The sequence below is a fragment of the Eriocheir sinensis genome, chromosome 21 (genome assembly GCF_024679095.1).
Source record: "Eriocheir sinensis breed Jianghai 21 chromosome 21, ASM2467909v1, whole genome shotgun sequence".
NCBI classification, from domain to species: Eukaryota; Metazoa; Arthropoda; class Malacostraca; order Decapoda; family Varunidae; genus Eriocheir; species Eriocheir sinensis.
In genome coordinates this window covers 16,033,687-16,058,519 of record NC_066529.1, presented here as the reverse complement: position 1 = coordinate 16,058,519, position 24,833 = coordinate 16,033,687, and the positions used below count along the sequence as shown (strand labels likewise).

General features: G+C 42.1%; 2 protein-coding genes across 2 annotated transcripts in view; both read right to left on the bottom strand.

The window, feature by feature from the left end:
- The window catches only part of LOC127001761 (ras-related protein Rab-23-like), an 89,788-nt gene extending 83,475 nt beyond the window's left edge, over positions 1-6,313 (bottom strand). Inside the window, exon 1 of the mRNA XM_050866911.1 lies at positions 6,172-6,313. The gene's annotated coding sequence lies outside the window, so the exon portion shown is untranslated. The remainder of the gene's footprint in view (positions 1-6,171) is intronic.
- A 791-nt stretch (positions 6,314-7,104) lies between these two features.
- LOC127001760 (wings apart-like protein homolog) lies at positions 7,105-23,896 on the bottom strand. Its single transcript, XM_050866910.1, has 13 exons — positions 23,730-23,896; positions 18,060-18,260; positions 16,206-17,881; positions 14,530-14,778; positions 12,936-13,178; positions 12,600-12,815; positions 11,352-11,592; positions 10,970-11,085; positions 10,086-10,197; positions 9,728-9,907; positions 8,943-9,031; positions 8,638-8,739; positions 7,105-8,318 (listed from the first exon to the last, which is right to left on the bottom strand). The coding sequence occupies exons 2-13, from the start codon at positions 18,247-18,249 to the stop codon at positions 8,175-8,177; spliced, it is 3,558 nt and encodes a 1,185-aa protein (XP_050722867.1). The 5' UTR covers positions 18,250-18,260; positions 23,730-23,896; the 3' UTR covers positions 7,105-8,174.
- Between the last annotated feature and the right edge of the window lie 937 nt (positions 23,897-24,833).

The following is a 24,833-nucleotide window of genomic DNA, read 5'->3' as shown; positions in this document are numbered from 1 at the left end:
GACTGAGTGAAGATAAGGACAAAGGGGGAATATCAATGCCTCTCTATCAGAATCTAACCCTCTCTTTGTGCCACTAGGGGTATGGTAAGGGGAGTTTACCGTTGGGGTGAGAGAGGAGAAGACTTTGGAAGGACGATATGGGGTGACAGAATGGAGGTATGACAAGAGAAGAATATCAAAACCTCTCTAGCGGAATCTAACCTTCTCTTTCGGGAGCTTGGTACGTAAAGGGATCTGAGGGTTGGGATGGAGGAAAAGGACGATTTGTGGCGTTAAAGTGAAGGTAAGGACAAAACGGGAGTATCCAAACCACTTTAACAGAATCTAACCCTCTCTTTCGGCCACTAGGGGCATGGTAAGGAGACTTTACCGTTGGGGTGAGAGAGGAGAAGACTTTGGAAGGACGATATGGGGTGACAGAGTGGAGGTAAGGACAAGAGAAGAATATCAAAACCTCTCTAGCGGAATCTAACCCTCTCTTTCGGGAGCTTGGTGCATAAAGGGATCTGAGGGCTGGGATGAAGGAAGAGGACGATTTGTGGAGATAAAGTGAAGGTAAGGACAAAACGGGAGTATCCAAACCACTTTTACAGAATCTAACCCTTTCTTTCAGCCAATAGGGGGATCTGAGAGCTAAGGTGCAAGAAGAGAACGCTTTAAGAGAACGATTTGGGGTGATAGAGGAAAGAAAAGAACAAAAGACGATTATCAAGACACCTCTATCTCTCTTAAAACAGAATCCAACCCTCTCCTTCGATTACTAAAAGCATGGCATAGGGGATTTTAGCGTCCAGGTGAGGGAAGATGATGATTTGGGGTGACAGAGTGGAGGTATGGGCAGCAGGGGAGTATCCAACCCTCTCTTTCGACAGCTGGGAGCATGGTAAAGGGATTCGAGCTCCCCAGTGATTTGTTTACTAAGCGTCTGATTTGTATGCCCTCCCTGACCCGCCGTTTGCTCCCGCCACGCCATCTACCGGCTACACGTGATTATCTGACTGAGGCCTGGAAGAAAAAGAAGAACAAGAACAAGAACAAGAACAAGAAGAACAACAAGAACGAGAAGAAGAACAAGAACGAGAAGAAGAACAAGAAGAAGAAGAAGAAAAAGAAGAAGAAGAAGAAGAAGAAGAAGAAGAAAAAGAAAAGGAAAAAGAAAAGGAAGAAGAAGAAGAAGAAGAAGTGTAGAGCGTCCGCCTTCCGTGTACCGCCCAGGCCCTTGATAAAACAACACTACTGCCACGTTCTCTTTTAGCATAGCCCGAAAGGAAACGAGCCAATTACTTTTCTATCCTCCTTTGTAGTCGACAGTAGAAGTGCATAAACAAGTTCCAAACGAGTTCAAAACAAGTCCGGAGCATAAATTAATAAGAATAGCGCACACACACACACACACACACACACACACACACACACACACACACACACAAGCGTAACTGAACGGAGTCGACGTTGTTTGAGTTATGCAAAAATCATGACTCGGCGTTTCTTCTTCTAAGACAAAAGTTCAGTCGCTTTAGTAGTAGTGAGACCTATTTTTTTTCTTCTTTTAGTTACCTGCGCCGCCGCCACCACCAACACCAATAACAATAACAGTACCACCACCAACACCACCACCACCACCAACAACAACAACAACAACAACGCGCACTACCCTAATCAAGTATATTGTTTCCATCACCAAGGCAACTATCACTACTACTTTTACTATTACTACTACTACTACTACTACTACTACTATTACTACTACTACTACTACTACTATCACCAGTAAAGTTATCCGCTTCTTCATATAGTACTTTCTCCTCGCTCTTCCCCCTCATTTTCATTCTCCTCCTTCTCTTTTTGTTCATTCTTCTACTCCTCCTCTTATGCATTCCTCTATTTTTTATTATCCTTCTCCTCTTCCTCCATCCTTTTTATTATCCTCCTCTCCCACTTTATTTAGTCTCCTCTTCCACCCCCTCCCTCTGCACTACCTTCCTCCTCCACCCAAAAAAAATGGTAACAAGGGCTAATAACTTTTATAAACCAGAATGCATCGTTACTTCCTTCCCAACTCTTGTAACTCGCTACCTTACTGCTCACATTTCCCTCACCCATGTCCACGCCGCCGTCACTTGTCATTACTCAATCCCATGCCTTGCTAACTCACACCTCCGTCACCTTCACTAGCCTCTCGTAACCCTATACCTTGCTAACCACGCTTCCTCCATCGATGTCCTCTCTACCTTCACTTGTCTCTGCCCTGCCCCTTGCCTTTGTCTTACATAACGACCCCTTCCCCATAGAGCCCGCGCCACCACCGGCCATCTCCCCCCTCCCTTACATACCCCTTCACACCGTTACCCCTTTCCTGGACGTCGCTCCCTCCCTGAAGGTATTGAACTAACGAGCGGACACACACACACACACACACACACACACACACACACACACACACGGTTACCCTTTGAACGCCCACAAATCCTCAGTTATCTACCCATACCACCCACACAGACTTCAGAAAACACACACACACACACACACACACACACACAGCCCCCCACCCCCCTCCCCATACAGCAGCTTCGTCATCACCCGCCCGCCCGTCCACCCACTCCCTCCCATCCACCCGTCAGCTCCGTGCGGTTCTCCACTTCGCCCCACGCCCTCCGCTGCCCACCCGCCCCTTGGCACCGGTGACGAGCCTGCTGCTGCGCCCCGTTACTGTCCCGCGGGAGGATTAGGGCAGGTGGCGTGGTGTCCCTAACTGTATATACTGGCCAGGTTATTCCCCTCCTCTCCTATCTCTTCCAGCTTCTCCCTCCTTCCTCTCTTCCTGCTACTACGGTGAGAGTACTTGGCTCGGCTCGGCTCTTCTCTTCGCGTGATTTTTTTTAAGGGGGTAAGTCTGAGTTTCCTTCCTATTATCACTTTTTATTTTATTTGTTAGTGTCTTTTCTTCTTCCGCCTCTTTTTTTTCTCCTCCTCCTCCTCCTCCTTCCGTAATTTAAGTTGTCTTTTTTCTACTGGGTTTTTTTTCTCTCATTTTTACCGTAACTCTTCCGTCCATTTCCCGACTCCACCCTTCGTGTTACATTTTTGGAGCTGGTGTTATCTTTGCTTTTTTATTAGGTAGCATGTCTGGTGGCTCCCTCCCCCCGTTGCCTCCGCCTCTACTACTCCACCTCCTCCTCCTCGTCTTCCATCCCAATCTTCCGTCTTCCTCCTCCACACGCCCTCTCCACAAGCCACACCCTTCTTTTTTTCTCCTTTTCTTAACCACATCATTATCTTATTTCTACCCTCCTTCCTTTCTTCCCGCCGCATCAGTATCATGCTTGTAAGTCTTTATATATAACTCTTCCGTCTCTTCACTTCGTATCGTAAAAGCCTTCGTAATAAACTAACATCGTAACATCTTTTTTCTCTTTTTTTATTTGTCTCCGTTCTCCTAATCCTCCAGTTCTTCATTGTATTTTCGCTTCTTCCTCACTTTCGCCCTTTTCTCTGGTCTTTTTTTTTTCCAACCCTTTTTCCTCTCGTCTCTCATCGTATCTTCGTACCTTCCTCCCTCTCACCCTTTCAATCTCTTCTTCTCTTCCTGTCTCTCCAGCCTTCTTCCTCTCGTTCTATCTTTTCACCTTACTCTCGCCCTTTCAATATCTAGTTTTATCTCGTCTTTCCAACCCTATTTCCTCTCGTCTCTCTCTCTCACCGTACCTTCCTCCCTCTCACCCTTTCAATCTCTTCTTCTCTTCCTGTCTCTCCAGCCTTCTTCCTCTCGTTCTATCTTTTCACCTTACTCTCGCCCTTTCAATATCTAGTTTTCTCTCGTCCTCTTTCCTCCCTTCCCTTTCTTCCTCTCGCCTCTCATCTTATATTTTCACCTCCCTCACTTTCGCCCTCTCAATTTCCATTTTCTCTTCGCATCCTTCCAACCCTTCTTCCTCTCGTCTATCTCATCATCTAGCTTCCTATTGCACATTCGCACCCTCCATTCCACTTCCTCCCACCCACTCGCCGCTCCTCCCACACCTGTCCATCTCGACTCACTGAACTCTCCCTTCCGTCCCTTACCGTCTCTCATCACTCCATACATGATGAGTTCTGAGTGGTAATATCGGGAATAGTGGTAGTGGTAGAAGTGGTAGTGGAAGTAGTAGCAGTAGTAGTAGTAGTAGTAGTAGTAAGCAGGAACTCGTGTTTAAATTAACTGTACATGAGCGTGTTCAGTGCTTAGTCACAACCCCTTTCCTTCCTCCCCTCCACACACACACACATACACACACACACACACATACACACACACACACACACAGGTTCCACCACAAACTCATCAACGTCACGTATACATACAGATTAATTCACAATATGCCTCGTATTTAAACACCGCAGACTTCCGGTAACATCATGTCTTAAATCTTAATAATGGCAGTAATAATGATAATAATGATAATAGTAATAATAATGATAATAGTAATAATAATAATAATAATAATAATAATAATAATAATAATAATAATAATAATAATTGTAACGGAATAATAATTAGTGACCTTCGGCAAGAGACGGAGCGAAGGCATACTGAGGATTTATTTTATTTCAGTGTTAAAAATCAATGATAAACGACACTGTTATTAATATAAGATTGTACTCATACGCATATACATAAATACATACATACATTCATACATACATACATTCATACATACAACATGTTCTTCCATGGAAAGAGAAGCAATAACTAGTAGGTAGTAGTAGTAGTAGTAGTAGTAGTAGTAGTAGTAGTAGTGGTGGCAGCAGCAGTAGTAGTAGTTGTTGTTGTTGTAATAGTGAAGCATCCAGCTCGAGGGTTCTGGTTAAGGTTCGCAACAAGACAACGGGACCAGTGATTAGTCTGCGTTGCGCCACTTTATTATTTTTCATATTACCTTTTCCTTCCCTCTCATGATGAAAAAAAAAATCACGTGCATCATCACTACACTTTTAACCGTTAACTAGAGGCTTCTGCACTGGGGCTGCACGCTTTAAAAACAAACAATGTACCTACTATCACGTACTGACACCTTTCCCTCTCTATTACTATTTGCCAGTTGTTAATAGCCTACGTACTGACACTTTTCCCTCTCTATTACTATTTGCCAGTTGTTAATAGCCTAGTCACGCTGAGTTATATCCGTACCGCCTCTTCTACGTACCATCAACACCTTTCCCTCTGTTAATTACTGTTACCTGTTCTTTTACCTGATATACTACAGCGTGGCTCATTACGTAGCTGTACAGAATTACTCCCTTGAACACTTATTACCTGTCACTTGTTAGTATAGATACCGTTAAGTTACGCTAAGACCTATTTCAGTACCACGACTTGTCCCACTAATTCCTCTCTCTATTGCTACTCGCCAATTTTTAAGTTAAGCTAGGACCGATTCCAATACTACATCCTCAACCACTAACACCTTTTTTCCTCTTTATTACTACTTGTTGATAAGTTTCGCTAAGACCTAATTCAGTACCATCTCTTCTACCGCCAAAGCCTTTTCCTCTCTATCGCCAGTACTTGCTCTTTCACTTGGGACTACCGCGGCTTGCATGTAAATAAGGCTTCGCGTCTGCTTCGGTACAATAATTATTCGTCTTGACAGCGCTGACCCGCCCCTTACTGTCATACCCTCGCAGCGTTGAGGAGGCGAGATGGTGTGGGGAGTTTTTAATGATCATTGGTGGTTATGTTTAATGTTTCAGCACTGACAATCTACCTCTGTTATAAGCAGTGACAATTGATTCATATTGGTTACGTGTCGTTTTGGTTGTTGGTGCACACACACACATCCCAATAGAAGCATCCGATTATCTCCTACCCGATTCGTACTGCGGCCGCTGCGTTTTCCTCTGGTGCCAAAAAAGTTTGCGTATTATTTAAATTATTATACTGATAAAAAAATTAACCCGGAAAATAATCTGATAATGTCTCTAACGAGTTCCTCTTTCGTTATGTGATCAAATTTCAATATGGGAATCCTTAACATTGGCTACTTACACGAGTTTATCTCCAAAAAATAAATAATGGGCTAATAAACAAATAAATTAATAAGTATGCAAAAATAAAATAACCCAAAATACGACACACACAAGTAACCGCTGTGCCAAGAATACAGATTACAAGAAAAGTCGGAATACACTCACCACGTCTGCTGTTCCTCCTGTTGGCTCACGAGCGTGTAATCTGCAGGAGCACCGCGCGCACCACACCTTTACCTTCCACCGCGGCACGCACACTGGCCCGCCCCGTCGGACCTTGGCCCTCACCCCGCGTCTCCTGCTCGGGGGGATGGCCTGCCAGATCCCTCAATTTCTGTTACTCTCGCTCCCTCCCCTCCTGTAGTATGACAAACAATCCTTCCTTTGTGTATGTTGTATTTACACCAATATGGATACAAAAGTGGACCAAACGCACATCTCCGGCTTAAGTGACAGGAAAAGAACACAGGCTGATATCGGCTCCCCAGGTGACCTCAGCGCTGCGTGAGGGTCTGTCCGTCCGTCTTTGCTGCCTCATCGACCTTGCTTGGGACACTTGGTCAATACAATGGTCCATATTCTTAAACGTATTGGGCTCCCATTATGACTGTTTTCCAAGGCGACAGAGATTAATTGGGTTTTCCTGGGTGATTTCTTCCTCTTCAAGATGTTTCAGTCAGGTAAATATCACTGGATTGACAAAAGTCCACAAAAATCCCAGCAACTTTTCTACAAGAGGCTTTTCAAACAGGCAAACTGAGGAGCCAATACATTTAAGAATACGGTCTAATGACTTGACTTTTTCTGTTTTTTTTACTTAATATTACAAACATTGATTTCAAAACACTATAAAGGTGGTGCATTGGCAATCCAGGTGACTTTTTTAATGTGTTAATTACGTGCGTCACATACAACGTTGATTTAGGTTCCATTCACTTTGCAATGTTTCCTGAAGGGCAATGCAAAGACACAGTTTAATCAACATAAAATTTTATATTCTGAGATCTCTGGGAAAGTTACTACATAAAGGAATAGTTGGCTCACATTAGGAACCCATTTGAATATACACATCAGGTGCAAATAGAAAACACAGGGTAATGTGGTTTGTGGAAATGTATATGAAACAATGATAACTGCATGTTTGTATACTCCAACTATCACACTAGTGGACAAAAATAACCCTAAGGACATGAATGCACACTCTTCACTAAAAAAAATCAGGTCACTGGTAGAATTTTCCTGACAACTCTGTACTTCTGGTCACCCCCTCCCCCTAATGAGCCTTCTCTCATGCATATGCAGAGAAGTACAGAATCATTCATTTGTAAAGCAAAAACAACTCTCATAAAATCCTTACATTCTTCTGAGGCTCACCCAGTCACTGGCCTGACAGCCACACAAGTCTACTCTTTATTGGGTGGTTGGGTTTATATTTAACTCCTTAGCCTTTACCAAGACATCAACTTCCTGCTTTAGTAAAATGAAGTGAGATACTGAGGTGCTTATTACAAGTCAATGACTGGGTGTGATCCTCAGTCACTGGGAACAGTCACCATTACAGTAGTAACACACAAAAGTTTTCCTTGACAAAAAAATAGTCTCTTCGAGAATTTATATTTAAAATGTAAAAGACACTACTCCACTATACACTAGTGTAACACTGCCAACTATAAGTCTCTTCACTCTTGGTCTGACACTGCTGCAGGACAAGGATGCTGCCACTGATGATTCGTAAGGGTCGTCAAGGGCTGTTATCTTTGGTTTTGGTCGGCCAGTGAAGAGTGAAGGGCAGAGTAATGGATGATGCGTGTATTGCACTACCTACCCTACACTACAGTAATATACGAGGGGAAAATGCAAATTGTACTCTTGGCGCTGCAGATAATAACACCAGGTGAAAGAGGAGCTGGTCCAAATATGAAACACTAGAGGCCACCAAAGCTGCATAATCCCAATATATCTTCGTTCTCCTCTGGTCTTTAACATCACATGCTACAGGAATAATGTTATTATGAAATTAAGCAAATAAAATCATGACCCTTAAACTACTGTTTTAAATAAAATATTTATTATTGAATTTGATACACAAATGGGTAACTCATTTATACAATTGAAATAAATTAATTTATGGTGAGCACAGAGATTTACTTAGGGTAACAATAGTGGCCTTAAAACCCAAAAGCATCAAGTTCAAGTTCTTTGGCTTCTTGCTTTTTCCTTTCAATTTCGGCCTCGTCTTCGGGCGCTTGGTCCAGCTTCTCCATGTGCTTCACAACCCGCTCTGTCGGCTTCAAGCTCCGCAGCAGACTTGTCTGTAGAGAAGAACATAAAGTTGCATCAGTGTGACAATATTTTGCATACCAAGCAGGCAGACAGTATCTTGAAAATATGATTAATGGAAATACATATCAGTATATTTTGGAGTGCAGAAGGAAGCATTTGTCACATAGATTAATGAAGTTCATAGTGAACAAAGATTTTTTGCTTTTTTGTTGGATGATATGCATGTGATGAGATATGAAATAATGTAAAAAAAGGTGAGCTTGTTTAAGCTACTCTGACTTAAGCTCCTTAGTGATAGAATATTACACTACTTATGTACTTCAAATACAGAGTAAATTAATATCATACAGAGGCTGTGAGATCCATGAACCGAAGAAACTTCTTCAGCACAGTCACCATCAAGCTGAAGTTTCCATCAGGTAGCATGGCTCGGATCTCAGCTTCACAGTCCTGAAATACACACAACAATAATACATGCATCTTAGCCTCACTATCCTGAAGCACACACAAGGATAAGAATACAAGCATCTAAGCCTCACAATCCTGACAAACAAACCAGGATTTGAGGAGCACAACAGTTGTAGTTTGGCACGTGTATCTGTGGCAGCTGAGAAACCTCAATTATTAACCACTAAACCTAGCTTTGTCTGTACCTCATCCTCCATGATGCAGTAGCCAGTCAGCAGGGCAGTGTATGCTGCTATTAAGGTGTCTTCCATGTGGTGGCCAGCCTTCTGCAGCACTTTAAAGAGATATCAATACGTTAGGATCAAATGCATAGAATAAAACTAAACACCCTTTAATGTTTATTCAATATACTTCCAATGAACTGACAATTTATATGCAATTTAAAAAATGCAGCATTAATCTCGAATGCAGTCATCAATACTATAACAAATGAAATGTAGCTTATTGTAGTTGGTAATGATGTGTAAACATACTTCATATTCCAAGACAAATTCTTGTTGAGATTTGGATATAAAGTCAGCAAAGAAAACAGATCATGGAGGCCACTGCCATGACCAGTGAACCAACTGAATGTAACAGCATGTCCTGGTCTCATCTTATTGGAAAATAAATTGGACTGAGAGAGGCGGGTTGCTCTAAATGATACTGAATAACTGTACTATGCAAAATATTAAAAGCCTCTATTAATTATAAAAAAATCTATTACAAAGATAAACTTACATAGTTCTGAAACTGATGGCTTTATTCATGAAATCAGGGGACTTTTCCACCACTTTTCCACCCTGAACATCAAGACTCCATGAAATTTAAACACTACTTTTCAAGTTTACAAGGATTTTCAAGAACAGAATGTATTTACAGTGTTTCAAGGACTTTCAAGGACACATAGTAACCCTGTGACTAGCCTTAACTTTGATTACAGGGAGAAATATGATATACAAAAGGTAGCCAGAAACTTATTTTAACTTACATTTTGCTACAGTCTCTTCAATTTCATCTTCCTTCTTGTCTTCATCTTTCTGTTTGCTTTGTTCTGTCAGATCATTATCAATAATGTCATCGGTGTGAGCCTCCTGCTGGCGTGCACTCTCCTCACTGCGATAGAACAGCTCCACCAACGCCTCCATGGCACCTTTCTTCTCCCGAGGACCTGAAGAGGTAGGATCCATATTATAAACTACTTTTCAGAAAAGTAAAATCATATCCAGACATGATCCACCAATAAAAGAAAGGGAAACAGAAAACACTATATACAAGCATGAACTCCCTGGTAGTAAAAATTCTCATTATATCTTAGAGTAAATATTTTCAGAAAGCAAATACTTTACATGAGAATATGTCATCATTATCACCATCCATGACGTCAAAAACTTTGGTCTTTCTGAGCATGGTCCGGTTGAACTTGCTGTGTTCTACCAAATTGAGGAGCAAGCAACAAGCCTGAAAAACAAAACATGAAACATTCTAAACTCAAAAACTCTAAAATCAATCATGAATAACTGCTTACTTTATAAAAATAATAGTTCCTGCTCAATTAAATCATAATATAAACATTCAATAATGATTGCCAATATCCAGACTTTTCACTACAAAATCATCTTAATGCAAAGCAGGGACCCTGAAGTAGTCAATACCAGCCCCCAGGGATGAATGGAACTATCCAGGGGGGCAGCAAATGGCTGGGGGTCAATAAATTGCAGCAGGCAGTAGCATTTGGAGACAGGTATTCTTAATCCCAGAAGAATAAAGAAATACAAAAAATTAAGTCCTTTCCCACCCTACAAAGTGTATAAGGCCCAACAAACTAGTATTATACTCTATTCCACCTCAGTTGACACCAAATAAAAAGAAACTTTAGTAAAATATTCAAGCTCTGTTGAGTGCCTGCTCTCAAACACTTATTGCCCAACCTCCATTGGGTCAGCTGTAACCAATCACCAGCAACAGAGTGGCCATGCTCATCCTACACTGTCTATAGGGAGGGACTTCCCATCTGATTTGGAGTCAAATGAGGTGGAATATAATTCCTAGTTCATGAGATACTTAAAAAAAAGGGAATGTAGTACGGTAATATGATTTTTATTTTATCTTCCCTTAGAGCACAGCATGGAACAAAAACCTCTTGATACACAATAGTATATCATGGTACTGACAATAATACTAAACCCCCTTTATTTGAGACTACAACCTTTATCACAGTGCAGTTACTTACAAGAATAATCAGCTCGAACCTCTTGTCATTTTGCAAGTGCTTTGGCATAATCAACAAGCAGTAGAGGGTGATATCATACAGGTCTTGCTGATTACCCAACAACTTGCTGCCCATAGCTGTTGATTAAATGTATATTTATAAATGTTGTTATGAATTGCTTAAGTGTAAAGCATATATAAATATATCACTGATAAATGAAAACCTCTGTGGTGTAGCAGTTAGCAACCCTGGCTAACAATCCATGAGCCTAGATTCAATCCCAGCAGAGGCAGCTGACATGCAGCCCACCTAAGACTACATATTCCTCTACTGTTTAAATAATATTACACACCTAGGATAAAACTACACACATAAAACAGCAATGCAGCACTGAGCCACCTACCTTCTTTGCCTGAGCTGTGGGTGAGGTTGATGAGGACCTTGATGGTCGTGAGCAGAGTCTGCACCAAGAGTTGCCCAGTGGACATGCCACCAACAGAAGTGTTCTGGGTCTTGGCCTCACTGGTGGGGTAAAGAGGGACATCCACGTGACACATTCTGTAGAGGCTCATCAGTTTCTCTGGGAAGATCCCACCTTGGTACAGAAGTAGGTACTCTTGGTTGGCAGCATTCTGATGTGTTACCTAAATGCATTCAGGGTATGAGATAATGTTAAACATGGAAAAGAATGATATGAATGGACAATATTTTTTCTTTCATTTACTTATATAATGCCAAAGAAAATAACTTTCAGAAAATGATAATAAAACATTTACACACACACAATCAAATTCTGATGTAAAGAAATTATGTAAATCCAAAAAATTACCAAATGTAGAGTAAATGTGTTGTATCTTCACCCCAAACAAGATGCTTCAAATTTCTATCTTCTCTAAAGACTGCACAACTCTTGCTCTCTCCTCCATTTCAGAGGCTACTTTACCAGCTTGAGGGTGCTTCGAAGGCATAAGAACTTATAAGTTTGGCTTGGATAGCCACAAGCTAGTAATGTACCACACCCACAAGAGAAATATGACCAATCACAGGTTCAGCTTGAGGTAGACCACACAGCACCAAAGCAGGTGGTTGATCAAGGCCTTGCCTCAACTGAATACGTATCATGAAAATGAGATGTTTCGTTAGAATATCCTTCCTTACAACATTCAACTGACAATATTTTTGCAACTGGTGTAGAGCAACACAGCTCTGGGAAAGTTTGAATGCTGTAATAACTGTGATAATAATGAAAACCCTAAAGCTAACTAAACAGAGATAAGTGCATCAGAACCTGTATTGTATTCCCGTTACCCTAGTATGTGTTCAAAGACCACAGAGCCACAGCCATCATCTAATATGACACAAATATAATGTAGTGAGGCAGAGTTGGGTTTTTCCATTGAAATAAAAATTCATTATGTGCAACGGAACACTGCATGGTTCTCTCAGAAGGTAACCACAAAATGTAACATGATTGCATTTTCTTAGTTGCACTTAACTGAATAAAATATTACTCACTTTTTTCTTATTTTGACCAAAACTGGAACCAATAGCATTCATAAATAATACAATCTACACACCTACGTCAAGAACATAAATAATACAATCGACATATGTATGTAAGAACATTTCTAGAAGTTGCTGCACTACTCACATTTTCTAGAACCTTGAGGCAGCGATCAACCTTGGACAGTTTCTCCAGCAGGGGGTGAGTCCAGGTCTCCAGGTCAGGTGAGAACGCCTCAGTACAGGAGGTTATGGTGCGCACCAGGTGCTCCACCCCACCCAGCTCCCGCAGCTCCTCCTTGAACCACTCTCCGGCTCTCTTGGATGTCAGGCTCAGCAGCGTTTCCATGGCCAAATGACCAGCCTGTGGGACAATACAAAAGATTTCATTCAACAGCAGCTGTTCCAATAAGCTTCCATCATTAAAAATAAAATTGCTCAATCATTATTCTCTTTACAGATTTCCATACCTCTCTAAACTTACATTAATGTTCTCCAAATTAAGGTGCTTTGCATGACCCTTTTTCTGCATGTCATTGCAAAGCTCTCTGATTTTCTTCTTATTCTGGCTGATGAAGGCCACGTCTACAGGGGGGACATCTTCAGCAGCATCTGCATCAGTGTCCAGCAGGTTGAGCATCAGCTCCAGGGAGTTCCTGTCCAAGTCCATGTTAAGGCGGTCCTGGCTCAGCGTGAACATGACTGTGGCTGCACAGATCGCCAGCCTCTGTCACACAAAATAAGGAAAATATAAACATTAGCAGGGAAATGTCTTACCAGTAACAAGGTAAATAACAGAACTGAACAACAGTCTTAATGACAAGTGTGGTATATGCTTGAAATCAAGCGGTGACACATTTCTGGTTACATATTGGTTAATCAGTTGCACTTCAAAACAATTTAGATTCTTTTTGTTCTTTTTAAACAACTTGGACAATGACTTCACTAATCATCCATTAACCCCTACAGGATGGGTGACGGGTTTTTCCGGCTGCCAGGTTAAGGGCGGGTGACGGGTTTTCCGGTCTCCCTTTTTCCGACGTAATATTGAGGTTTGAGTGGGGATCTATGGGTCAGCGTGACTCCTAGGCTGCCACACAACTCCTCCTTGCCATTCTCAATGTTTCTGTGACTGTAACAATGGCAGGAGGAGAGTTTTTTTCATCTTCTTCATCTGATTCCACGCCCAAGTGTCCACAGCCAGTGACCTTAACTCCTCCTAAGCCTCCTCCTGCTCCTAAAAGAGCTCTCAGTGTGAGCCCAATTGGGATGAGATCTGGAATGACTTCTTTGAGCTTTGAAAGTGGTGTTAGTGGTGAATATAGTGACAGCAACAGCATTGAACTCCAATCCCTAGTCTTACCAGAAAGACTGAGCCCCATTATTGTGCAACCTCGCTTTGGTAGCAATCCTGTTGATCAAACTCATTATGGTGATGGTGGAAGTGATACTGAGGCCACTGAGGATGCATCCCACCACCCTTCTGGGTTATCAGTTTCAGAATATGAGTGTAATGAAGGGGCTTTATTGTGGGGTTGAGTGCATGGAAGGGGAGAGCCGTTAGCTACACCATGCCAACCACAACTTATGCGAACACAGGCTTGCGGAGAGCTAAGTTACTGCACTTCATCACATCACCACGGAAACACCACATGACGTAGAGACTTCAAGTTTGTGGCAGACTGAAGAGGAAGGATGGATAAAGCAAATGCTCATAAATTTAAAGCTATTGACTTGGGAAGAGCCGTGAAATTGATAACGGAAAGTGAGCAATTTTCAGGGAAACATCAGAACACTGGCACACGGGGAGAACCATTTTCACGTTACATCCCCACCCTTTAGGGGTTAATCCAATATCCAGACCTGAAAATCAACAGTCCAAATTCTGCAGGCACAGGCTCCCTCTTGTCTATGGTGTTAAAACTTAATTAATGTAACTGCAATAGGCTACTAATCGAACAGCAACAGGCTAAGTATCTGGAGGTAATAGTTTACTAACCTAACAGCAACAGGCTACAAATTTGGAGGTAATAGGTTACTAGTTTAGTGGTGATAAATAGCTTAAGCACAGCACTCACATTGTCTGAGTGAGCATCAGAGAGGGCACTGAAGAACTTGATGACTGTTCCATGAGCCCGGAGGTGCATCCTGAAGGAGGGCACCATGCACTTCTGCGCCAGGTTGATGGCCGCCAGGCAACGTGTGGATACGGCGTAGGAGGAGCGCAGGGCATCCAGGAAGTATTCCACATCATCATTGAACTCTTGGAACTCCCCAGACTCCTGAAGCTGGTGGGTCTTCTTGACATTCTTCACCACAGTATAATACTGAAAACAAGACATTCATAGTAACTTAAGAAAATGAACAGTTTCATCTATAATATTGAATCCATTTTTTTGTTCTTCCCATTACTAAAGAGACATGTGCATATTTTACTCAAACTGAAGAAGTGACAGACTTTAAAGTGATTTGGCCACATGGAGCAAATGGAGGAGAATAAGATGACCAGGAGGGTGTATGTGAGTGAGATAGAGGGAGGGAATGTTAGAGGACAACCTCCAGTGAAATGGAGAGATAGGGTGCAGGAGTATGTCAGGGAGAGGGGTGAAAGATCCTTTAGAAACTCTGAGCAGGAAAGGAGGGAGTGTCTGGATAGAGAGAGATGGAAACTCTTCTGCCGTGGCCATCCCCTGGTGGGAAATCCTAGGAGCAGGCATCAAAGATGAATGAATGAATAAACTGAAGAAAATATGCCACGAAATACATAAAAGCCCTAAAGCAATGACAAAACTTGAAGACCATCACCAACTTTAAATGAAACCCTTTAATGACTTAGTTTTAACCCTTTCCATCCGTGACGCAGACGTCGGCGTCACAGTATGGAAAGGGTCAAGAGGAAATGGAAGTGGATTAATCCTCTTCTAAACCTCTCAATCATCCTCTAAATTCCTCTTCCATTTCCTCTTAAGAGGTTTAGAAGAGGACTAACCCTTTCCATACGGTGACACCGTCAGATACCCATCGGACACCGATTCAGAGACATAGACATGGAATGCAGCACAGCAACTGAGAATATGTGCAGTGGAAATGAGGTATGTAAGAGGTGCATGTGGTGTTTCAGGATGGGATGGAGAAAGCAGTGAAAGTGTGTATGAGAGTTTTGGTATGGGTGTGACAGTGAAAGGAGTGGACTGTGGAGTGGTGGAGTTGGTGAAGCATAGTGAGCTGAGATTTTTTATGTGTGATGAGAATGAAGGAGAATGAATTTGTGAAGAAAGTGTATGAGGGAAGGATTGAAAGAGACCACCTGTGAAGTGTATCAATATGATGAGTGAGTATTGGAGCGAGAGTTGAAAGTAGCAGGATTGAGTTGAGAGGAGCGAGAGTTGAAAGTAGCAGGATTGAGTTGAGAGGAAGTGCCAGAACAGGGAGAGATGGAGACACTTCTGCCGCAGCCACCCCCTGGAGGGAAGTTCGCGTGAGGGGGCAGAGCATCAGAGATATAGATAGGTAGATTTAATAGGAGCGCTCAGAAAGATAAACTGGAGCCCATTTCAGATTATGGTGTGCCTAGAAACTTAGAAGAGAGGTGGAAGCATGAGCTGATGCAACTATTTTCCTTTAAAAGTCCTGTTTCATGAGGAATTTGAACAGATCATACCATGAACATCTTCAGAAACTCTGACAACATTCATTAATACAATTCCATAGCATTTATAAACCCCTGAAGTGTAAAACATTGATGCATCCTTACCTGCTTTGCACTCTTAGCACACTTGACGCTTGTCACAGACTGGTTGTCTGTGGAGTCATCAAGGTCTGTGGAGGAGCTGGGCCACGTGTGAACTCTCTTCAATGATGTTGGTTCAAAGTCAAAATCATCAAACGCTGAGCTTCCTGCTGATGCGCTCTGAGCAGTCTGCTGCACGGGCATGAGCTGCTTGGAACTGTCTTCCTTCTCTTCATGGCTGTGCCACTTGTGCGTGTAAGTGGCCCTCTTCTTGGCATCCCTATCAGCATCCCTGCTCTTGAAGATGCTCCTTTTCTTGACAAGCGGCAGGCCAGGCTTTTTTATGCCTTCCGTCTCTGACTTCGACTGCTGGCCCAGCTTGTAAGACTCATAGCTAGCTGCCCCAGATGAATGTGAAGAGACAAGTGAACCCTGAGTTGAGAATAACAAGTCCTCCATTTCCTGCGTGTCTCCCATGCTGCCCTCGTCCTTGAAGGGAAGCTCTCCGGGAATGGAACAGTCAATATTTGTACGATCCACAATTTCATTTTCATCAAAGTCTGTGCCGAAGAGATTAAAGTTATCACTCTCTCCATCACCAGCACTTGAGGACACGCATGGGCTGCCGCCCCGTTCCATGGGCGGCGTTTTCTGTGGCTGCACAAAATCACTCGTTCCCATACTTAACACATCATAATCAGGCATTGCGGCATCACAGATTTCACTGGGTAACTCACTTTGCTGAGTGTCTATTTCAGATGTTGATATTAATTTTTTTCTGATAAACTTGTTCAATTCACCAGATTTTGAAAATTTGGAGTCGTCTATTTCCTTGGCATCACACTGTGGTGTCTCACTGTTTGATCTGTTCCCTGATACTCTAAACCGATTCTCATTACACATGCCTATCGGCAAGCCAGTTCTCTGGTCAACGATCTCGTTATATTCAAAAGAAGACTCTAGAGTTTCATTTAATGTCCTACTCAGTGTGTCTTTGTCTGAAGAACTGTAACTGGTTACCCCTGATGAAACAGTTGGCAGAGTGACTTGTAAGTCTTTGTACTCAGTCTGTGGGGAGACAGCGGGGGCAAGCTCCTCTGAAGAGTCTCTGTTTTCTTCACTTAAATCTTTAGTGGAAGGAGAACTGGCAACGCTAGTAGAGGCACTGCCTGCGTGAGAGTCATCACTGGGCAATTCTACGGTACTTGAATAGGTTTCCTGAGAACACGAGGCCACATTTCTGCTCTTAAAGATCTTTAACTTAATACCACTACCTGACCTTGAAGTGGTCACTGTTTCAGAATTGTTGGACTTATTGGTTGAGGAGCCGGTAACAAGCTTGTCGAACACATTGTCCCTCACAGCCTCAGCACTCCCCTTTGCTGGCCCAAGGTCACTCTGGCTCCCCTGATTAGAGTCTGGTATCTCAAAGGGAGCCAGAGGAGGGGCCTTCACACCATACACGCCATCACTTGTCTTCCCCGGTAATTTGTCAACACTTGACTTGGAGACCTCAGGAATCTCCTCTGTATTCCTGGACTTGAAGAACTTCCTTGGTCTGCTGAAAGTCTTGATGGGAGGCTTCACCTGAAGGGAAGCTCCATTGGCAGGATTCCCACCGTCAAAACTGTAGGCACTGTCACCAATTGTTGAAGGTGGTGAATCCTCAAGAAATCGTTTGTTTGTGTCCTCTTTCCCAGCTGAAAAGTATGTACTAATTAATACTCTAAAACCTAAACTGATGTAAACTTATAGACTAGACAGGTTATCCACATCAAGTAGTTATAGTACAATATGAGAAAAATAATGTTGGGAAAACAGACATGGTATATATATTTATCTTTAAGTATAACTCTTAGGTTTGGGTATGAGACTTACCAAGTCCATTGATGCTGCGCAGGGATGTGAAGGAGGTGATGCCCCACTTGCCAATGTGGCCAGCTGTCTTGGTGGCCGATGGCTTGGTGCTGTTGCTGCTGCCTGGGTCCGTCACCAATTTGTCAAACTGGCTAATGGGAGGAGGAGCCGCTTTCTTCCGGCTGTACGTCCTGCTGTATCTGCCACTCATCTTGATGGTTGCTGCCAAATGTAGGAAATTCAGAGTTTATACCTCAACCATAATATACTGGGTTCTTATCACATGTTGTGTATCATCCAGACTATTGCAGTAACTAATGAAATTTAAGGTCATGAAGAGTATATTTTTAATAAGTTTCTTATCAGTGCAACATAGTAAATATCAAAGTTTTATATAGTTGTAAGAAGTTCTAAAGTTAGTTCTAAAAACAATATATTTCTTGGGATTAAATAAGAAACTGTTACACCAGCCAGTGACCTGCATCCCTTATATATTTTCAGTCATCACTGACTGCTGAACATGCGTCTCCATGGTGCGGTAGTTAGTGTGCCAAACTACGATTCTGAATAATTACCACACAAAGTTAATAGCATATGTTCCCAACTTTACCTTACTAACTGCTGTGTTATAAACAATCCATATATATTATTTTTGTTATCTGTCAGTCAATCTATCTGTTTAACTGTCACAAAATATCTTACAAATTAATTGACATAGTCACCAAACAAATAAGAAAATTCCTGGGTGAATATCTCAAGCCAATCAACTTTTGCAAAAAACTTTGGTAAAAACTGATTGAATGATGCTGAATCAATGAAACTTTAAACGGCAATTTCCAGAGAATAACTATCACCTGCCAAATCAACCAAAATTATATTTTGAAGAAAGCAAACATTATTCAGTCTGATTTTATCAGGAGTGGGACCACCTCTACAGGAAGGAGACAACCCAGCACACATGGTCTGGGCCAAACCACTTCCAAACCCTTTCCGGTAACTAAATGAAGCACTCGTGGTTTGGGCCGAGCCACTTCTCAAAATGCTTTTGATGTCCTCTAGAAGCAATGGTCTGCCCTCAAAACACAGGTAAGTTTTCCCTTATGGCTACCTGAAATCATTCATTCAGTAATGTAGTGGTCAGCATGCTGGCTATAAATCAGTGGGCCCAGGTTCAAATCCTGACCTAGGGCCAATTTCACAGTCACTTTCGTTTGTGTTGATCGTTACCAATGAGTGGTAATAGGCGTCACCAACAAAAAATCTGCTTTCACAGTCATCTTTCAAGATGCTGTTCGTGTCAATCAGTGCCAGAGATTGGAACCTCTGGTAGCTGGGGGCTCCCAATAAGCTTACCAATGCAATAAATTAGTAAATAATACAAGTTCTTGCTCTCAAGTGGTTATATTATTTCTTTAAATAATGTAAAAAAATATTGAACAATACAGGAATACGTTGCATGGCTTCAATGGTAATATGAGAAAAAAAAAATGAAAAATTTGAATGAGATAACCTCACTTCACCTGCTGACCAGCAAATGCCCTGCTAAGAACTTAAATTTGATTGATTGATGGTTTATTGTTGCAAAAGTACACAACAAAGAAGGGAGGACTTCAATACAAGTCACCATTATTCACCCATTATGCCTTCTTGGTTAAACTCTCCTATTATTCTAGATAGCCTATGTAGGCATAGGGCAAACATACACTGAAATCAGCCGTATTATGTGAAAAATAAATGCAAAGTCTGCTAAATAAGTGTGAAAAGTGAACAAATGTAATGAATAAAGGTGGACTGTCTTGCTGAAATCTGCTAAATAATAGAGATTTAATACTTGTCACCATTATTTCCCCTATTGTGCCTAGAAAATATTAGGTTATCAGCAGATCTGAGCGGTGTATTCCAGTGAGACACTCCGCATTTTTTTCATATTCATTCTTTACAGTTATTCTTTATATTTATTCTTCACGTTTACTTTTCACATTTATCTTTCATTATCCTACACTCAGCTGACATTTCCCGCCGCTCCGGCATGCCAACATTACCGAATCACACATCTTCATGTTGTCATGATCGTCACCACGTTGGGGGTCGCTGATATCATGAAAACAACCACTGTGAAAGCAGATTGAGGCGATGGTAATGCCTGTTACCAGGTTAGTAGGGTCTTTGGTTAAGGTGCATACCAGACGACTGTAAGAGCAGCCCCTAAGCAGTCGGCAAACAGCCCACCCAGTTGTTCATCCTCCTTTTCGGGCTGGTAGATAAATGAGTACATACAATTTTCACCTGTCACATGTTGTAGAAGCTTAAAGCTTGGAAAGATTAAAAACTGCAACACTCAAAGTTGAAGAATGATCTATTTCTCTTTATTCAATATTGATTTACTTATTGCTATCTCCCACCGTCTCAGCCTCACCAACCACTCTTCTGTTCTGTAATTACTTAAGAGCACATACCTATACACTGCTCACAACTCTGAAGATACAATGCCCATACACTGTTCGTAATTCTGAAGGTACAATGTATTGTACCAGTCACAACAAATATTACTCACATCTTTTTTAAATGACTGGTATATCTGACACCTAGTTTAGAGTCACCTCCGAGTAAGGGCAACTGAAAGATGTGGCCCCCTCTGGCGCACCACACTGCACTTTGCCACCACACCCCAGTCAACCCCACCCTTCCACAGACATCTTCCAGTAAACTGTATTCAGTAATCTGTATATTTTCAGATCATCAGCAGCCAAAACAAATTTGTTACTACACACACCTCAATGGGCGCACCTAAGAGCACCAATCGAGGGGTACAAACTTCGTGTAGGGACTGTTTTTGTGTCTCAAGCGAGGATAGTGAACCTAAACAGTAGCCTATTTTGATTTATTTGTTTATTTATATAGTATGACCCAGAAAACATTTTAGCTAAATCAAAGTACCAGTATGTTCTTATCTTTGTATTTATTCAAACATACTCTGGAAATATTTCCGTGGTTTCTGATTCACAAAACTGAGTTAAATTCTAGTGTAATAAACACTAACAAAATCTATGTCACTAGTAAAATTGAAAGTTAAATGTAAGTTATATATGCCCCCATGAAATAAGCGTAAAGAGATAAATAAATGTGAAAGTTCACGAACATCAGAATAAGTAAGTCACCTGCATTGCAAAGTAAAAATATGCTTATTAATGAAAATGATACCCACTACAAGGCACAGGCTGCTGCCAGACACAAAAACATCATGTGACTTAGCGTGGGGATTTCGGATGTTAAATGCTAATGAGAAGAACATGCCTGCATATACATGGGATCTTACCCACTGCAAGTCTTATTCATGGAAGAAAGTAGACAAATACCCATGTATGAACAGGTTGAAGGACAGGGCAACACTTCAGTCCTAGGAAGTACAGCCGATGAAATGAAAATCATGCAAAACGAACATAAAAAGAGGTGTGGCTTGGAAAGGAACAAAACCTTCATGTGTCTGCCCCAAACATTTCAAGCAATGGCCATTCCCAAGCAAATCCAGACCCAGAATACCTTGCTTACAACAGCTACGAAAGAGCATCCACACCTAGGATGAAAAATATCAAGCAAATCAGGTCTTTAATCGCTGGTATGGGTACATATGCAGTGTTGTTTTGGTGTTGGCTCATAGCACCTGGCCGCAGTTGTCATACAAAATATGAACCTATTTTCATATTCTGATTCTGTTGTTTATTCAATGTTTTGCACAAGAAAATTAATAGTACTAAAAATATTAAGTGACATTTTCAAATGTTATATTCTTTACAAAAACCAACAATTACATTACCTCCTACTGGCTAAGAAACGTACTGAATCCACGTCTTGTGTGGAGATGTTTGGTGAGCTTATTATATACTGGGAAGGACTCAGACATATCCAAGCATGCTCCCTACAGAGGAGAGCGAATTACATGGTGACTTGTCTGGAAAATACTTGAAGATTTATTACTAATTGAGGGGCTACCAGATAAGTCAAATAAAATTCCAGAAGCACATCTGACTGAAAGAGACAACCAACAGTGCAGCATGAAGCATATCATAAGTTTCTTGTAAACAATTAACTAATCTAACCAAAGTAAATCAAACCTAATCCGACCAAACTTATCTAACCTGACTTGACTTGCCATACTGGCAAAATGGGTAAATCTTAACCCCTTCACTCCAGCGCACCGACGTCAGCGTCTGACAGCGTCACCGTATGGAAGGGGTTAGTCCTCTTCTAAACCTCTTAATCCTCTTCCATTTCCTCTTAAGAGGATTAAGAGGAAATGGAAGAGGATTAAGAGGAATTTAGAGGATTGAAAGGTTTAGAAGAGGATTAACCCTCTTCCATTTCCTCTTGACCTTTTCCATACTGTGACGCCGACGTCTGCATCATGGATGGAAAGGGTTAAGAATAGCGGCTCCTAGCGGGTGCTCATTTAGGGCACGTTGTGGTGGTAATTACAATATTTCTAGCACGTATGAAGGGGTTTTGACAAGCGGACAGGCGTGTTTATGTCACAAGGGGTGTATTTTTCCGCGCGGGCTCTTCCTTTTCTTCACCCCAGAGCTCGCAGTCTCATTGCCCTTTGACTTAGAAGAAATAGTGAGGCCAGCATGGAAAAATACACCCCTTGTGACATAAGCACGCCTGTCCGCTTGTCAAAACCCCATCGTACATGCTAGAAATGTTATAATTACCACCACACCGTGCCCTAAATGCGCACCGCGCTAGGAGCCGCTATTCTTAGGATTTACCGCAAAATGCAATAAAAGGAGATGAATCACTAAATATATTCATGCCTGACCACATTTTAAGAAAATAATATCTCATTAACAAATGATTTACAACAGCAGAGAAGTATGATAGTCTGTTAGATGTGCAGAAAGTACTTCATATAGCACAAAAGTGTCCCTCACAGTGAGATGGGCATACTTCTGCAATAATCCTGAAAACTTATGTGTTGTGTGAGACACAGGCACACAGGGTAACATGCAATGCGTGTCAACGCTGATGCACAGCTCATTTCCACACAGCAGAACATGACTCTTCAACTGTTTGTCATGAGAAATCTGGGGCTGTATCCAAAGTATCAGTCAACAGCATGATACACAAGCTGGACACATGGCTGAGTAAACTACCGTATGAAATGCCTACACATGGATAGCCAAGCTCTCTCCACAAGCCCACCTCAGCTGTGCCAATCACATCAACCAAAGTAACACACACACACACACACACACACCATAACAGCTCTGCCTCACCATCAGCCCTGACACACACACACACACTCACACACACACACAAGCAAACACGCATGCACAGCTGCCTCACACGCCACTCACCCAAGACCCATCAACAGCAACACAAAAAAAGTTTAAAAAAAACGTAAACCATAGAACGCCACGAAGACGAGAACACAAACTATCACTTTTTAACAGGAAACAAATGCACCGCGCCGCCGCCACTGCACCGGGGGAACTACGCACCTGCACGGCTTCCAGGGAGACGAAGAGGACCATAAAATAACAAACAGAGGGAAAATAATTACGAAAATGCGGTAAAAATGGAGAGCCACCCGCGACCCAGATCTCAGCTTCCCGCCAACCCTGATTTCTCCGGTTCTTTAACACCCGCGGACGCCAGACACCTGTGAATATAAGCCTGCTGCCCACCGCTCACCTTTTAATATCACTGTTCCATGCTAAGAAGGCGGTCATCACAGTCCTGGAGGAGGTAAACAGAGCGGAGTGTTGTCATGGTCCGCCATTACCCTCGTCACTGACCCTCGCACACCGTTGCCAGATTCTCGTATTTACCGGTTTTCGACGATTAGCTAATACCATAGTACGTCAGGAATTAACAATGCCGACGATAGCCATAATTGAATCTCGTCATCGGGGTGCAGGAGACAGTTTTGGGGTCGGAAATCGGTTAAATATAAGACGCTGAGTGTGACGATCTAGCAATTTTACCCTCGCACTACTTTCGTATCGGCTTGTGGAGGTTTTAACTGTTTTCTCCTGCACTGGGTTCCATGAGGCTTTAAATGCATAACTGTAAGCGTGCCACGTGAGTTTTGTTAGTATCTTGTATAATAGTAAACTCTCTAATGGATGGTGGCTCGTGAAAATAGCCTTTATTGCTCTATGCGTAAGGGTTGTTATGGCTCGTGGCCGGCCGGAGGAGCGGAGGGATACACGGACAGGACGTGCAGGGACCCGGGATGCAAATAACGACTCCTGACAATACTGAAATAAATAACAACTGTCAACCAACCATAAAGTCTTGTAACCAACACCATATGATTGATTACTCTGAGGTGTTAAGACGCCATCTGATTTTTTTCTTTCTCCAGAGGGACCACAACCCTTATAACGGTTGATGGACGCTTGCCAACTGAAATAAATAACACTTGTAACAACACCAAATGATTAGTGTAAAGTGTTAAGAAACCATTTATTAATTTATCTCCAGGAGGACCACAAATCATATATATAACTGCCTGCTGATGGACACCTTTTGACAAATAAAATAAATAACAACTAATAACCAACCAAAAAGTCTTGTGACTGCGCTGCAAGTGGTCCATGATGAGCCCTCTCTCCATGCTACACATGCCCACTCCAAGGGAAACACAACTCCTTCCCTGTAATGCTTCTTATAAGTGCTGAAATAGGCCTACTGTGGTATTAATCAAACAAATAAATAATGGTGAAACTTACCGGCAGCATTACATATATTTGGCGCCTACTCTGCGGCCATCATGCACCCGATACGTTAAAT